This window comes from Cervus elaphus, chromosome 8 (assembly GCF_910594005.1).
Source record: "Cervus elaphus chromosome 8, mCerEla1.1, whole genome shotgun sequence".
NCBI lineage: Eukaryota > Metazoa > Chordata > Mammalia > Artiodactyla > Cervidae > Cervus > Cervus elaphus.
In genome coordinates this window covers 14331152-14349405 of record NC_057822.1, presented here as the reverse complement: position 1 = coordinate 14349405, position 18254 = coordinate 14331152, and the positions used below count along the sequence as shown (strand labels likewise).

Below are 18254 nucleotides of genomic sequence, written 5' to 3'. Positions count from 1 at the left end.
CTACCAGCTGAGCTACTATAGACCAATAAACAATAAAAAAAAAAAAGGTTCAATTTGTGACACCAAAATGTATGCTCAGAACTTATGAATAAAAGGAAAAGTCATGTGTTAAATTCTAAAAATAAATAAAAAGTTCAAAAGATATACAGTTTATGATAGCATTAAAAAATGAAGTAAAGGGGAAAAAATCTAGTAAAAGAGGTACATCACCTTTATGGAGAAAATTATAAAACTTTATATTGATAGCCAAATTCTCAACTCCCCCTCAACAGTGGAATGGATAAATGGATAATTACTATACAGTAATTAATATCAACAAGCTACAACTACACACAAAAAATACATATTGTGTAATTCCATTTATATTAAATTCAGCAAAATTAAACTATATTATTTAAAAATGGATAATCAGGTAGTTGAATTATGACCAACAGCAAGGGAGCAATTAACAGAAAAGTCAGAATTCAAGTTACCTCTGGGAGAAGAGAAGAGGCTACAATCAGGAAGGGACACATGCAGGTTTCTGAGGTAGCAGCAATGTTTTATTATTTCTTGAGCTAGCCGGTGTTCGTGTGAATGTTTACATCAATTTGTTAAATTGCATATTTGTTTTATGCAGTTTTCTGTGTTAATACTTCACAATAAAGCAGTTAAAGGAAATCTTTATATAAGACATTTAAAAAGACGAAATTAAATGGAGATATATACAATGTTCATGGATTCAAAAACTTAATATTCTCAAGATATCACTTCTCCCTAAACTGACGCACAGAGTCACTGAAATTTCAACCAAAATCCTAGGAGATTTTTTTTGTACATTGATGAGTTAATTCTAAAATTTATGACAAGTGAAAGAGAAATGTCAGTTGCTCGGTTGTGTCCGACTCTTTGCAATCCTGGCTCTTCTGTCCAAGGAATTCTCCAGGCAAGAATACTGGAGTGGGTTGCCATTCCCACTTGGTTGAGGGATCTGACCAAACCCAGGTATCTAAAATTTATTCAGAGTACAAAAAGCAAATAGCAAGTCACTTTTATTTATTTATTTTTTAAAAAAACATTTATTTTTATTTATTTGGCTGAATAGAGTCTTAGTTGTGGCATGTGGGATCTAGTTCCCTGACCAGGGATCGAACCCAGGCCCCCTGTATCAGGAGCACACAGAGTCTTAGCCACTGGACCACCAGGGAATTCCCAGCAAGTCACTTTTTAAAAAAAAAGAGTAACAAAGTGGGAGGACTTAATACTGGTTATCAAGACTTCATAAAAAGCTATTATAATTAAGCCACTGTAGTAACAGCATCCTGGAGAAGGCAATGGCTACCCATTCCAGCATTCTTGCCTGGGAAATCCCATGGACAGAGGAGCCTGGCCAGGGCAATAAACAGGCAAAGTCAAGAGAACAGAGGGCCCAGAAACAGACTCCAACACAGTAACTGGCACAAAGTAGGTGCTTAATGAGTGTTTGTGGAATAAATTAATAAATATTGACATTTCAGATATAAAAGTGGTGGCACTTAGCTCAGTGGGGAAACAACAGACTTTTCAATCAATAGCTGGACAATATGGGGGTAAAATTTCAGTGATTTCTTTACTTCAAACCATGTTAAAATGTCAACTCTAGATAAGTGAATGTCTGTATGTGAAAGGCAAACCTATAAAGATTTTTAAAAAATTAACATAAGAGAATGTCTTAAGGGTTGGGAAGCATTTCTTTTTTTTTTTTTGGGGGAAGCATTTCTTAAGACATAAAAAGTACTTTTAAAAGAAACAATAAATATGACTATGTTATAATTAAGAATCTGTTTATTAAGGATACATTAGATTGAAAAAGCAAAACCAGAGTAGAAAATATTTATAACAGTACACTGACAATGAACTACATATACCAAAATACATTGAAAAAACAAAAAACTACTATAGGGGACTTTCCTGGTAGAAAAGGTGCAGTGATTAAGATCCCCTACTTCCAATTCATAGGGCTTAAGTTATCCCTAGTGGGGGAACTAAGATCCCACGTGCCACGTGGTCCAAAAATGAAAAAGAGACAGAGAGGTAAAACTACTATAAATTGGTAAGAAAAAGAAAGCCAAATGACCCAAGAGGAAAATGGGCAAAAGAAATGTAAAGATATCTCACAGTAGAGAACATACAGTTTTACTGGTCACTAGCAAAATGCAAATCAAGACTGGGACTTCTAGCAGTCCAAAGGTTAAGATTCTATGCCTCCAATGCAGGGAACACAAGTTCAATTCCTGGTCAGGGAACTGGGGAACTAGGATCCCACGTGCCATGTGGTACAGCCCCAAAAACCAAATCAAGACCATAATTATAGGTTTTTTTTCACCCATTTGATTGGCAAAATTTAAAGTCTAATTTCAAGCATAAGAGAGGATGTAAATCAAGGTATCTCTTATATATTGCCAGTTCATTCAACCACATTGAAAAACAACTTGGTATTTAATATTCACAAATCCTATAGTCCAGAAATTCTGCCCCCGGATAAAGAGCCATAAGAAAATTTTGCACTAATACACTTAGAGACATGTATAAGAGTATCACAGAAAAACTGGTCCTAACATTAAAAACCTAAATATAGGACTTACCTGGTAGTCCAGTGGTAGAGAGTCTGCCTGCCAACGCAGGGGACATGGGTTTAATCCCTGGCCTGGGAAGACCCCACATGCTGAGGGGCAACTAAGCCCCTATGCCACAACTAGTGAAGCCCGGGCACCTAGAGCCTGTGCTCTGCAACAAGACAAGTCCATACACCACAGTGAAGAGTAGCCCCTGCTCACAGCAACTGCCCGAAGTCCACACGCAGCAATGAGAACCCAGCACAGCCAAAACAATGCATTAATTTAAAAAAACAGAGACACAAATTAAGATTATGGGAGAATGGATAAATTACAACATACCGAAATGATAAAAATATTATTCAGCAGAGAAAAATGAATTATAGCTATATGCAACTAGTTGTATAGATTTTAGTAATTATATATATTGTAAGACAGAAGCAAGTCCCAGAAAACTACACATAGTACACTACCTTTTTTAAAAAATTCAAATATTGTTTAGGCACATATATACACAAGAAAAATAAGAATATGATAAGCAAAAGAATAATAATCACAAAATTTAGAAGATGATTGGGTTGCAGGAATATGGATGTTCATTGCATTATTAAAATATTTAAGTAAAGTGAATGAATAAATGAAGTAAATTTTTTTTTTTTAAATATTTATTGACTGTGCTGGCTCTTAGTTGTGGCATGTGGGATCTAATTCCCTGACTAGGGATCGAACCCAGGGCCCCTGCATTGGGAGTGTGGAGTCTTAGCCAGTGGACCACCAGGGAAGTCCCCGAAGTAAATTTTTTAAAAAAGATGGCCAAGCATGAATCTTCTTTGGAAGTTCATAAGCCAAGAATAACAATTAACCTGATTCTATGTATCTAAGGGCCAATTACAACAGAAACACAAGAATAACCAGACAATCAAAAAGAAAAATGGGCAGAAGGCCTGAATAGGAACTTCAGTAGGGAAACCTGTAAAAAGATCCTCAACCTCACTAGTAACAAGAGAAATATCATCTTGGCATTATCTGCATGCCAAATAGCAGTAAGGATGACTGTGTGCCTATATCCTCCGAGCACACCACCTGGGCGAAACTCAAGCATATGCGCACCAAGAGATATGCTCAAGAGTGTTCAGGACTTACCTGGTGGTCCAGTGGTTAGGAATCTGCCTGCCAATGTAGGGGACACAAGTTTGATCCCTGGTCCAGGAAGAGTCCATATGCTGCTGGGCAACAAAGCCCATGCACCACAATTGGTGAGCCCAGTAGAGCCTGAGAGCCGCAACTATTGAGCCCATACACCTAAAGCCCATGCTCCACTGCAAGAGAAGCCACTGCAATGAGAAGCTTATGCACCACAAAGAAGAGTGACCCTGCTTGCCGCAACTAGAGAAAGCCTGCACGCAGCAACTAATATCCAGTATAGCCAAAAATAATAAGTATTTTAAAAAGAATGTTCATAGCAGCAGTGTTTGTAATAGCTCAAAACTAGAAACAAACCAAATGCCCACCAATATCAATAAAATAGACAACTTGTGGTATAGTCTTTCGAAATACAGTGAAAATAAATATATTACACGTATCAACATGAATGACTGAGGAACATACTGAGCAAAAAAGGCAAGTCACATAATAAATACTGTATGGCTCCATTTATGTAACATTCAAACATGTAAAAGTAAAATATGTATCATTTAAGGATACATACTGGTAAAATTATAAAGAAAAGCAAGTAAATAATAAATCTTAAATTCAGGGCAAAGGTTAACTCTGGAGAAGAAGACAGAATCAGGGAAGGACAGACAGGAGTTCTAACAGTCATGGAAATATTCCTTTTCTTAAACAAGGTGCTATTAATAATAATGTGATTCTTTATACTTTACATATATTTTATAAAAATTCTTTCATATCTACTCAATATTTTATAAAAACATTTAAAAAAAGGAACAGAAGGCGATGAGATGAGTAAGAAGCCTGGGAATATACAAAATCAGCATCCAACGCAAGGAAGAGAGCAGGATTCTTAATTATGTAAATAGGAAGGTGCCTGGGCGAAAAGTGAGGATTTAGATTCTGGGAGAGATTAATTAGATGTGTAGAAAAAGAACCAAAGAGGGTGAAATCGTGTGGCTATTTGTCCTTTGGGAAAGGGCTAGGATCATAGCCCAGAGAAGGGAGAAGAAAGAAGAGATCAGTGCAGAGAAACACTGTTGAGAGAGGAGGACTAAAGATTCATATTCAATAAAGAGATAGCGCCAGGGACTTCCCTGGTCGTCCAGTGGTAAGACTGTGCTCCCAGTGCAGAGCGTACAGGTTGGATCCCTGGTTGGAGAACTAAGATCCTGCAAGCTATGCAGTATGGTCGAAAGATTTTTTAAAAAAATTAAAAAAAAATAAAATAAAATAAAAAAAAATAAAAAAATTTTTAAGGGAGAAAAAAAAAGAGAGAGAACCAGAAAAGGAAAAAGATCACATGAAAGAGAACATGGCTTAGAGATTTCATAAAGAGATGACACTGGGCTTCTGCTTTAGTTTACAGTATGAATACCACACAGATGAAGTAATCTCCAATAAGGTATTATTATCTCCTATGACAGCCACGGTTGGTTACTTCCCAAAGGGCTATTCTCTCCCTTCCCTCTCGTTAACAGATCTCAATACGGTTGGATATACGCAGCCACAAGGATCAAATTGCTGGTGAATGGTGTAAGTATGGCAAATGACCCAATGAGACTTAAAGGGAAATCTGTTAGGAAGTTGCTAGGAAGGGCTTTCTTCTTTAATAAAAATAGAGTGTAGGGTAGGCACAGTGGAGAGTGATTCAAATCAAGGTTGCTATAAAGATTAAGTAAATAACAGTAGCCCTGGCTTGCTACCTAGCAATCTTCAATAAATGTTAGTTAATTTCTCCTCTCACTTAAAGATATGATCTTTTTTTTTATTATCAATATCTCAGTATCACTCATGGAGGTTAATAAAGTCCCTGGGTTATAACAAGTACTCAACAAAAATCTGTTGAATGAAAAAAAGAAATAATGCTTAAATCAACTCTTGAAAATGAGAAAGACATGAGTAGGTGGAGTAAATAATCCTCCCCATCAGAATGGGGTGGAAAGAGGCAGATCTGATCTGGCTGAAATGAGGGACGAGTGGCAGGGAAGGAGGTACACTGAGGCCAGGTCAGCGTGGCTGAGATGTGCAACAGGCAGCCCCGCAAAGCCCTGGTGCTTACTATTCCACATTCACCCTCTCTTAATCTAAATGCTAGTCTGTTCCCTAGAGTCCCTGAAAACCTCTGCTATCTTTTATGTTTTTCATTCCCAGATGCCCTTCACACCTGAAAATGCTCTCTGGTTCCAAGTTCCATCTGCTCCTCTGTCTACCTTCCCTTCTTGCTTCCCCAGCTGCCTCCAGTGGCTCCAGAGACATGACACGGCCGCCTCAGACAGAAGATTCATCTCCTTTCAGTCTCTGGAATGGTGGGGAAGGATGCTGCTGCTGCTAGGTTACTTAAGCTGTCAGCACAGACTTCAACAACCCTTATACTCTAACCATAAGGCAACACAGGCCCCCAGCCCCTCCTTATTTTCTCATTTGGACTCTTGCAACAGCCTCCTAACTTAGCCTCCCTGATTCTAAAACGCATGCCTGTTCCTATTTCTCGTTTAAAATACTTCACTTGAGACTTCCCTAGTGATCCAGTGACTAAAAGTTCACATTCCCAATGTAGTGGGCCTGGGTTCAGTTCCCTGGGTTAGGGGAATAGATCCTGCATGCCACAAGTAAGATCCTGAATGCTGCAACTAAAGATCCAGCACACCACAATGAAGATGGAAGATGCTGTGTGCCACAGCTAAGACCAGGCACAGCCAAACAAATAAACAAAATGTTTTGAATAAATACTTTTTTTTTACAGCCTCCAGAAAATTCAAATTGGGAAACTTTGGACCAAATTTGGCCCACAGATATGTTCATGTGCTTTTGTTCCTACATGTTTCAAACAAACAAACTTGGGCCAACATTTTACACCTTGGAGAGTCTATGTAATAACCCAGAGTTCTGACTTCTCTTTAAAAACTGCTATGCGCCTGGTCACTCAGTCGTGTCTGACTCTTAGTGACCCTTTGGGCTACAGATCACCAGGCTCCTCTGCCCATGGGATTTTTCAGTCAAGAATACTGGAGTGGGTTGCCATTTTCCTCCTCCAGGGGATCTTTCCAACCCAGGGATGGAATCCACGTCTCCTGTATCTCCTGCATTGCAAGCAGATTCTTTACCCGCTGAGCCATCAGGGAAAATTGGAAGATGTGGCAAAAGACAGCAGCTGGAGCCGGGCCAAATGGCTAGAAAGTCCATACTCTCTAGTAACTAGAGTTCAACACAGTTCCAATCACTTAGTTTTTAGGGACTGGATTTTTTTACCCTGGCCCAGCAAAATATCTTAATATAGCACATCCAATTCTTGCTGACCTCTCCAGCTCTAGCTCCCCTCTCTCACACTTGTCAACTTCATACTGCAGCAATACCTGCACACTAAACTACTTATATTTCCCTAAACACATCATATTGTTCCTACCTTTCTGCCTGCCTTTTTGTGTATGTTCTTCCCTCAGCCTGGAATGCTAGTCCCCTCCTGGACTCCAGGCTAATTTCTATTTAATCTTTAAAACATTGCTTAGCTATCACTTCTAGGAAACATTCCAAGGCTCCCTTCCACGTTCCCCCTCAGTATCTCTGAATCTTACACATTTTTTTAATTGTTGCCCTTACACACTGTAGTACAATTTGTGTAAATGTTGTTCACTAGCACTAGAGTGAGCACCTTAAAAAACAAAGAATCTCTATCATTTACAATGTCTGCCACGTAACAGTCACTCAACACATTTCATAAATGAGTAATTGAAAAAAAATGAGATAACGAATGATATATGGGGAACCAGAGCCGAAGAGGCTAGGGAGGGGTGAAGCTCCCAGTAACTCACATAGATTTCCATCTTCCGGTAGAGACCATAGTTAAGGAGTAAATTGTGAGTCATGCGGATTCGGTGAGGCTTCATTGGGTGGCCTTGTCCATAATAGTAATTTCCAACATCCCCTGAAGAAGAAAGAGTGACAGCTTCAGTGACACAGTCAGACACACACTCCCAGGAGAACCCACAGATCTTTACAACAAATTTCTAGGCAAATTCTGTCTGGTTCATTCTAGGCTCCAAGATTCTCTCCCACCTCAAGGAAGGGTAACTCCAAAAGGAAAAAAAAAAGCAGGGGACCATGGTGAGATGAGCACTTAAGGATGTCTGTCTAGCCCAGTTTTTTCCCTTGGAACCCAAAGGCACTGAACAGTGTAAGGGGGGTCAGTCCAAAGCTATTGGGGAACATCGGCCAGTGAGGTGACTCACCTCACTATCTCCAAGGAATTCACTCCCACAACAGAAAAAATAATCATCACTACTCAGAATTACTGTAAGTCACAGTTCACCTCTTGCACATCATAACACTTTATGGTGTCAAAGTACTTTCACAATCACTTTCTTACTGGATTCTCACAAAAACCCTGGAAAATAGTTAAGACAGGGAGTATTATTCCCATTTTATAGATTATAGACTAAACTCATCATCGTTTTAAATTATCTTATCCATTAATTTTTTTTTTCTGTTTGGCTGTGCTGGTCTTCACTGCTGCTCAGGCTTTTCCCTAGTTGAAGAGAATGGGGGCTACTCTCTAGCTATGGTGCTCAGGCTTCTCACTGCAGTGCCTTCTGTTGTGAACCATGGGCTCTAGGGCATGCAGCATGTGGGCTCAGCAGTTGTGGTTCCCCGGCTCTACAGAGCACAGTCTCAATGATTGTGGCACATCGGCTTAAGTTGCTCCGAGGCTTGTGGGATCTTCCCAAATCAGGGACTGAACCCATGTCTCCTGTACTGGCAGGCAGATTCTTTACCACTGAGCCACCAGGTGGGTTGGTTATTTAGTCACTAAGTCGTGTCCGACTCTTGCGACCCCATGGACTGTAGCCTGCCAGGCTCCTCTGTCCATAGCATTCTGGCAAGGATTCTGGCAGAGCCCCCAGGGAAGCCGCATAAACTCACCATCTCCTGATTTATCCACAGCAATAACCTTCCGCCGGGCCCTCTGTTGTCAGTTCAAACTATCTGCCATACTAGTTATTTTCCTAATATACAGCTTTGATAACATCACTACCCTACTCAAAAATCCTTAATGGTTCCCCATTCTCTATAGGATAAAGAATAACGAGCAACTTCAATAGGACTTTCTTAATCTATTTTTCCAACTTCTTACCACCACCACCCTACCCCAACACACACACACCACATACACATACACACACACATTCTGTTCTAGACGTTAGCAAGCAAATTATGGCACTTGGGTTAAATACAACTGGCTGTTTGATTTTTCTAAATAAGATGTTATTGGAATACAACAATGCCCATAAGTTTTACTATCTATGACTACTTTTACATTATAATGGCAGAGTTGAGTAGCTAAATAGTTACTATAGAGACCCACTCATATGGCACATGCATGCTAAGTCACTTTGGTCACGTTTGACTCCTTTGTGATCCCATGGACTGTAGCCTGCCAGGCTCCTCTGTCCATGGGATTCTCCATGCAAGAACACTGGAGTGGGTTGCCAACTCTTTCTCCAGGGGATCCTCCCGTCCCAGGGATCGAACCCACATCTCTTATGTCTCCTGCACTGGCAGGTGGGTTCTTTACCACTAGTGCCACTTAGGAAGCCCTCCCAAGCACACAAACTCTAAAATATTTACTATCTGGCCCTTTACAGAAAGTCTGCCAATCTCTTGGAAGAAAAGTTTTATGACCAACCTAGACAGCATATTAAAAAGCAGAGACATTACTCTGCCAACAAAGGTCCATCTAGTCAAAGTTATGGTTTTTCCAGTAGTCACGTATGGACATGAGAGTTGGACTATAAAGAAAGCTGAGCGCCAAAGAATCGATGCTTTTGAACTGCAGTGTTGGAGAAGATTCTTGAGTCCCTTGGACTGCAAGGAGATCCAACCAGTCCATCCTAAAGGAAATCAGTCCTGAATATTCATTGGAAGGACTGATGCTGAAGCTGAAACTCCAATACTTTGGCCACCTGATGTGAAGAACTGACTCACTGGAAAAGATCCTGATGCTGAGAAAGACTGAAGGCAGGAGGAGAAGGGGACGACAGAGGATGAGATGGTTGGATGGCATCACCGACTCAACAGACACAAGTTTGAGCAAGCTCCGGGAGTTGGTGATGGACAGGGAAGCCTGGCATGCTACAGTGAAGTCCATGGGGTCATAATGAGTTGGATGTGACTGAACTGAACTGAGTTAACTGCCAGTCTCTGCTATGAACACACTAGATTATTGTCAGCTTCTTGAATGCATTCACCTTATACCAAAGTATCCTTTGTTCAGACTGTTCCTTTGACCTGGAAAGTCATTGCTTCTCTGAGCATCCTCCTCACACTACAAAGCTCAGCTAAAGCTCCAGGCATAGTCCTAATCAGAATAAATGGTCTTTTCCTCTGCATACAATTTATATATGGCACTTAATTTTGTATGTCAATTATTTACATACCTGTTTTATATCTACAAGACTGCTCTTTTTTTTTTTTTTTTAATATTTGTTTTTGTTTATTTCTTTGACTGTGTTGGGTCTTAGTTGCAGCATGTGGGATCTACTTCCCTGACCAGGGATCGAACCCTGGGCCCCCTGCATTGGGAGCATGGAGCCTTAGCCACTGGACCACCAGGGAAGTCCCCAAGACTGCTCTTTGAAGGCAAGGACAAATATGCCCTGTACATTACACAGGCTGAATAAAGATTCAAGGAAATGAACTGAGACTCAGAGAAGTTATGTGCCTGCTCAAAATCTCAGAGCTAACGAATGATCTGAGAGTCAACCCTTCTAACTCCAAATCCAGGATGTTAAAAATTGTTATCAGCAGGACTTCCCTGGTGATCCAGTGGTTAAGCCTCTGGGCTTCCAATGCAGGAGACAAGAATTTGATCCCTAGTTGGGGAACTGAGACATGCCCAAGTGGGGTGGTCAAAATTTTCAAAATTAAGAAAACAAAACAAAACAAAACTTTATCAGGTTTCCCAGGTACCTACTTCAGTTTGCAATTAACCTAAAGGGCTCTGTAGTCTACCTGGTAGAAAGTTCCTGGAAAAATATTTCAAAATCACGTGAATTGCACACCCAAAGTTCTCTCCTTGGAAGTTCACTAGAATAAGGCAGATCTTTCATTACCAGTGAAACAAAGGGTCCCAACCTCTTAATCAATGATTTAGTAGTGCCAGAAATAGGCTTCATTCCAGGGAGCAATGCACTGTGGGGAATGCCACCAACAGCATCCAAGCTGTACTTCAATTCTCTTTAGCACAGACATGGCCTGTGATAATAGGAAACTTCTCAACAGTTGGATATTTAGGATCTCATCCTTTTCTTTCTGTTTTTTAAAATATTTATTTGCCTGCACCAGGTCTTCTTAGTTTCGGCACCCAGGAGCCTAGATCTTTACTGCAGCACTGGATCTTCAGTTTCGGCATGTGGGATCTAGTTTCCCCACCAGGGATTGAACTCAGGCCCCTGCCTTGGGAGTGCAGAATCCCACTCACTGGACCACCAGGGAAGTCCCTCTCTCTTTTTAAATAAACCTTATTCTTTAAAACAATTTTAGGTTTACAGAAAAGTTGCAAAGAAGTACAGAGTTCTTAGATACTATACTATTTCCTCTATTAACATTTTACATTAGTGAAATAGAAAGTATCTGTTACAATTAATGAAGCAATATTGATAATTATTTATTAAAAGTCCATACTTTATTTAGATTTCCTTAGTGTTCACCTAATGAACACCTAGTGTTCATCCTCTTTTCATTTTAGCGAGGCCTGTGTTCTCAGACAGTCACAAGCTAGCACAGCATGTAGTGGCATTCAACAGTCCCATAGAGACAGAATTTGAGATACAGTAGGAGGGAAGGCAGTCAGAGAAGTTTGTTCCCAGGGCTCCTCAGACAACCTTACCAGCCACGGGGGTGGGTAGAACAGGTTCTCAAGGCACTGGCTGAGACTTCCAGAAAGTGAAAGCGTCAGTGGCTCAGTTGTGTCCCACTCTTTTTCTTTTTTTTTTTGTCCCACTCTTTTTGACCCCATGAACCACAGCCCGCCAGGTTCCTCTGTCCATGGAATTCTCCAAGCAGGAATACTGGAGTGGGTAGCCAGTCCCTTCTCCAGGGGATCTTCCTGACCCAAGGATGGAACCTGAGTCTCCTGCATGGCAGGCAGATTCTTTACCATCTAAGCCACCAGGTAAGTCCAAGTCTTCAAGATGCAGACCCAATTTGTGGGCTGTCAGGAGTCACAAGGTCATTGCTATGTTATATAAATTGGATTCCTGCTGACCCATGTCTCTGGTATAGGTCTTGATCCCTAGCAACTCCCCTGCCTATCAAGCCAGAATCCAGCCAAGGTTTAGACTTGGGGGACTGAGATAACTTATCTAGAAAGCTGAGTACCTGAGGGCGGGGCCCAAACATGCTATCCTGTCTTTAACAGTTTTTAATCAGGTTGCTGAGAGACTTAAAAAAAATAACCCTTGTAGATAAGAATTGGCCCTCCCCATCCACTAACCCTGGCTAAGGAAGGCCTACTGTACTGTGTCATTTTATGTAAGGAACCTGAACATCCTTTTGATATCTGTGCTGGGGTCCTGGAACCAGTCCAGCTGTTTTAAACTTTTTAAAACTTTATTAAAAAGGACTTTCTGCACTGTTCTCATAGTTTCTCCATTTTGCAGGGGAGAGGCCTGAGGCTTGGAAAGGTAAAATGACTTGTCCAATAGTTCAAAGTTTTTGAGCAGCAGAGCCAAATTTCAGTCCCAAACTAGTGACCTCACTGAGAAACTCACAAGTAGTTTCTCAGAAAGGAAGAGATCACCCTTCTCTAGAGATGGAGGTCTTTCCACTTTTTCTCTTTTTAAACTGAGAATGTGGAGATCACAAAACTGTGCAAACTGATAAAGCTATGAAGTCACAGACTCCAGCTTCAAATGGGCCCTCACCACTGCCCAGCAATCCTTCAAATGTTTTTTTCCTGCTCCCTCTTTCATAACAGCTATCTCTCTTCAAGATTCCTACTCTAGGACTTCCCTGGTGGCCCAGTGGTTAAGAATCTGCCTTGCAATGCAGAGGATGTGGGTTCAGTCCCTGGTTGGGGAAGTAAGATCCTACATGCCCCAGGGCAAGGAAGTCCATGTACTATGAGGAGCAACAAAAGAGCCCATGTGCTGCAAGCAAGACCCTACACAGCCAAAGAAATAAATTAAAAAAAAAAAAAAAAAAGATTCCTACTCTACCCAACTGCCCTCCCCCACTCTCAGGAAAAGGAATATTTGCTTACTTCATCCTGAAAGCCCCCTCTCCTTTCCATCTTCTCTCCTTCAAACACGTTTTTTCTTGCCACTTACCCTCTCATCCCAAAGGAACTTCCTCTTAAAAGACAGGTGTCCCTACGTGTGCTCTGGTTTCCTTCTTACCCGATCTCTCCTCAGGGACCTCCATCATTATTAGCCCCTCTCTCCAGTATCTTCAACCTCTCCCTATTTTCCATAACAATTTGCACATACTAACTCTCAGCCACTACATCTCCTCTTTATCAACAACCCTCTCTCTGTCTCAACAAGCTTCCTTTTTGGGATTTCGCTGGTGGTCCAGTGGTTAAGACTCCGTGCTTCCACTGCAGGGGGCACAGGTTCAATCCCTGGTTTGGGAACAAAGACTCTACACACAGAGTGTTATGACCCAAAAAACAGTTCCCTTTTAAAAAAAAGTTCAATCTAATGCCTCCTCTTCACTCATCCCTTCAGTCTACAGCAATTTAACTTCAGTTCTAAATCCTGCACAGGAAACAGTTCTTGCCAACACTTGGCCACTCCCTCCCTCTTTTGGCTACTGTAACCCAACACTTTCTGGTTCACTTACATCTCAAGCCATTCCCTCTGTATCTTTATTCACTCTATGAACAGTGTTTTTTGAGAATCTCCTATGAGCTAGGCACTGTTTGAGGGGCTGAGTATACAAAGGTAGAACAAAACATGACCCTTTTCCCTAAGGAGTTCACTTTCTGTAAGAAGTATGAATAAGTAAATGGGCAATTCCAATACACAGTGACTAATGTACAAATGTACCCTACATACCCGGGAGTACAGAGCATGAAGAACACTAGACTTTTTCTCAGCCCACTTCCTTAGAATCCCACCCTGGACCCTCTTCTCTTTTTACCCTATACAACTTCTTATATGGGATACAAGGGTGACTGTATCCTCTTCTGTAACTAAAATTATCAGCTGAATATATGTATGCTGACAATCATCAAAAATTTCTATCTTCTCATTTGTCTTCTCAACTGCAGACCTGAATGGCCACTGCCTACTGGACACCTCTACTTGGGATATCCCCCAGACATCTCAACAAATGTTTCTTTAAAAAAACAAAACCCCCCAAAGAATCAATAAATAAAAATAAAAACACCCAATATTATCAACTGAAATAGCCTTCTACATTCAGCATGAAACTGCCCAAACCAGATAATTGGGATTCTTGCCTTTTTCCTTACTTCTCCATTCATGCATTTAACTTCTGTTCCAGAGTGATAGTTCTAAGGTACAATAAATCTGATGATGTCACTAACCTGCATAAGACTTCAATGATTCACCAGTGAATATAATCCAACTTTCTAAGGGTGGTGTGCCCAGCCTTTCATGATCTGGCCCCCATTTACTTCTCCAGCCTCATCACTTGCAACCTTTTTCTCACCCTTGCTCTACACCTTCTAACACTGTGCCATCAAATTTATGCCTCTACCATATTGTACATCCGGGCATTTTTCAAAGGTGCTCGCCTCTCTCTTACCTCTCAACTTGTTGTTATCTTTGTCCTTCCTGGACCTAGTTAATAACTCCTGCTCTTCAGGTCCTAATTGAGATGGCACCTCCTTGCCTGACTTCTCAGTCTGGGCAGATACTTCTCTGTGCTCCCAGCAAACTCTGAGCTATCATTCCTCTCAACCTGATAGTGTAGAGCAATTTTTCTGTCATGGTCTATACGCTCCTCCAGACTGAGTGAGAGGAAGGTGGCAAGACCATCCCCTGGCCTCAGCCCCTAAACGATACCTACAGCAGAAGAAGCTGCTGCTCCACAGATTTCTGTCCAACGAAAAAGTTTGTTTTAACAAGTTGCATCCTTCTTCTTCCAATCCCAGGAGTCCCATTTCCCAGCAGCAACCGCAGGGCCCGCTGGGAGACAGGGGGAGGGGAGTTGGTGACCTCTAGGTGCTGAGCCCTGCAGGCCTCTCACCAGAAGAGATGAGGAAGGAAAGGGGCAGTGAGAGATCTTAGGATTCTCAGCAGAACATGTAACCCGGCAATCTTCACCAGATTCTGCCTCCTGCCTCGGACTCAGCCTCCCCTCTAGGAGACCGCCGCAAACTCCACATCAGACTTCAGAATTCCCCACCAAGGTGACCTCAGGCTTCCCCAGGCGACCCTCCTGACCTCGGAGCCCCCCCACCCCACCCCGCCTCCCCTCTAAGCCTCGACCCCCTTCCCCTCAGCCTTCTCCCTCAAGCTCCACCTCCTTTCCTCTTAGCCTCCTCTCTCAACCCCAACCTTTTCCAGCCTCTGCCCTCAGCCTCGACCTCCTCTCAGCCTCAGCCTCCTTCTCTCAGCCTCCTCCCTCAGCCTTTCCCAAACGCCTCAGCCTCCCCCCTCGGATCTCCTCGGCTCCCTCTCCCGGATCCCGCCCGGCTCGGGCCAGGCCCCGCCCCCGGCGCGAGGACTGTGCTCACCGTCGTAATAGTAACAGACTTTCCTCTTGGTGCCCTGAGTCTGCGCCATCTTGCTCGCCTCCCGTCCCTCCCGTCAGTCGGTCCGTCCGCCCTCCCGCCGGTGGCTCCGCTCAGCGTCCGACCCAGCGGGGAGGGGGCGGGCCTCCAGCGCGCTCCGCCCATCCTCGCCCGGGCTCACCTATAGCCGCGCAGCCCGGGCACCACTCCAGCCAATCAACGGCGCTGGGACGGCCCGGAACTCGGCGGGGGGCAAGGGCAGCCCGGCGAGGCCTCCGAGGGCCCCCTGGGCCTGTACCAAGGTCCGCGACAGGGGGGGGTGGGGCTGCCCCGGGACCGTACCATTCGTCCCGGGGGAAGAAAGTGGGCCTGCTAACTTGGGTGTCCGATTCCGCTTTGGGAGATTGCTTGGAGATCAGAGGCCAACTTTGTCATTTGACAGAGGCCTACGATGGAAAGTGACTTGCTCAAGGTCACTCAGCTAAGTTTGGAGGAGGAGAAATAAATTGACAAACGACAGGAAACTGCTGTAGACGAAGGACTGTGCCATAGCTTTACCGACATTATCTCAGTCATCTCTGTTGTTCCTATTGGCGGCCTTGTATTGGGGCCTTATCCCCATTTTACAGACAAGGATAATGAAGTTGAGAACTTTGTGACTTCCTCAGAGTCACACAATAATTACGTTCGGTTTTCAACCACAGATTTTTTTAAAAGCTTACTCGACTCCGGAAGCACAGAACCCAGCCTTTCTTACTCCAAAGCCTGCCTCCCTGATGCAGTCACCCAGGAGGGCTAAGGAATGCCTTTAGAGGGGAGGAAACTGTCGCTTATACCAGAGTTTCTAAAGATACTGAAGCTATTAATATTTTGGATAATATCCAAATATGTTGTGGGGGACCATCCTGTGCACTGTAGGTTTTTTAGCAGCATCCTGGGCTTCCCTAGTGGTTCACACGATAAAGAATCTGCCTACAATGCTGGAGACACAGGTCCAGTCCCTGAGTGGAGAAGAGTCCCTGGAGAAAGGAATGGCTGCCCACTCCAGCATAAGGATACTGGAGAATTCCATGGACCGAGGAGCCTGGCGGGCTACAGTCCATGGGGTCCCAAAGAGTGGGACACAACTGAGTGACTAACATTTTCACTTTGGCCACTACTCTTAGATGCCAGTAGCACTGCCCCAGCCCCCTGCAGCTGTGACAACAAAAATTGTACTTATTCATGGCAAAATGTCTCCAGGGCAAGGAGGAGAGGATTGGAGGGAGTATAAAAGTGCCCCCAACCCTATCCTTGAGAACCACTGCACTAGATCAATCAGTTAATCATTATTGAAAGCTAAAGGCTGAAAAGCACTGTGGTGGAGTATTTAAGAGGCAACTACAACAATATTAATATTTAGTGCGTGTTTACTGTGTGCCAAGTAAGTTACTCATGGTTCTACAGTCAATAAGATACATTTTTATGCCTCTTTACAGTAGAAGCTGCCTGCCAGTGCAGGAGACACAAATTCAATTCCTGGGTCGGGAAGATTCCCCTGAAGGAAATGGCAACACATTCCAGTATTCTTGCCTGGGAAGTCTCCTGGACAGAAGAGCAGGCTGGTGGAGGGGAGGGGCCGCAAAAGAGTCGGACATGACTTAGTCTAAAGACAGCCTGGTCACTTGTATTCCTCACATGGGAACTGCATTTGAGCTTTTAATTCTAAAAGTAACAGGAGATCTAAGTTTGGGCACTTTTTTTTTTTTCAGGCAAGGCTTTATTGGGGCCCCTAGGGCAGCAGCCGGCAGCATCAGGGAGCAAGAACAAACAACAGGCTTCCTTGCTTGCTTGCTAGCTTCCACCCCGCCCCCCCGCCGCCGCCCCCCGCCACCGTCCGGGGGTGGGGGGTGAAGCTTGTTCCTTATATGGGGTGAGGGTAGATGTGTGTCCAGGGGTCCGGTCGGAGGGTTGGCTTAGGTGCTTTGTCTAACCTTTAGGTGGTGGTGTTGGGCGCTTCTATTGTAGAAACAGCAAAGGACCAAGAAATAAACCCTATCGCCAGTTGTGTTGGTGCTTCCCAGCCAGGAAGATTTCTGTGTCCCCATTTCCCGCTTAGTAAAATGGAGTGTAAGAAAACAAAGTTCATCAACTCTGTGGCTGCAGCCATGTCCAAAAAAGGAGGAGGGTGGGATCAGATGAGGTCATGGGTGTGGCAGCATTTTATAAAATGCAGAACAGGAATCACAAACTCAGATGCCTACAGAGGTCAGGAAGGTGGTATAAATGAGTGGATTTATATTATAGTTATATTGGTTTGAGTCAGGTACTTTGCTTATTTTTAAAATTGGATTCTTTTTTTACTTTCATAAAGAAATATGTCCTCCCATCTTTCTTCAAACACACTGCCATCTTCAGGCATCTTTAATTTTCACACTTTGTAATAGAAATACAGTGTGCAAAAATTTTCATTTGCCTCTTTATTATAAAAACCATAGCATAAGCATGATGATAAATAGCCACAAAAAAAAAAAAATTAGCCACGAACACTTAGGTTCATAATCTGAGAGCAATAGGGTGTGAAAGGCAGAGCTCATGCCCCACCTAAAGGCGGTGGCCATTACTCAGCTCCATGAGGCCAGGTAAACCCAAAGGAGCCAAATCTTGCTGTTTTCTCAAGAGAAGACAGAAATCTGGAGTTTTATGCCAAACTGCCCCAGTTTTATAAACTGGCTGCTAACTCAGTCTATCTTCTTTTCTTTTTTTTGATTAATTTTTTTTATAAATTTTTTTTTTTTTTTTGGTTGTGTTGGGTCCTCACTGCTGGGCAG

The 18254-nt window shown here is 42.9% G+C and overlaps 1 protein-coding gene across 1 annotated transcript in view; it reads right to left on the bottom strand.

Moving 5' to 3' along the window:
• Nucleotides 1–15604, bottom strand: part of HDAC1 (histone deacetylase 1) — a 32683-nt gene extending 17079 nt beyond the window's left edge. Inside the window, exons 1-2 of the mRNA XM_043909607.1 lie at nt 15448–15604; nt 7556–7668 (exon numbers count right to left, since the gene is read on the bottom strand). Of these exons, the coding sequence (XP_043765542.1) occupies nt 7556–7668; nt 15448–15496 (162 nt within the window). The 5' untranslated portion in view covers nt 15497–15604. The remainder of the gene's footprint in view (nt 1–7555; nt 7669–15447) is intronic.
• Nucleotides 15605–18254: the final 2650 nt, after the last annotated feature.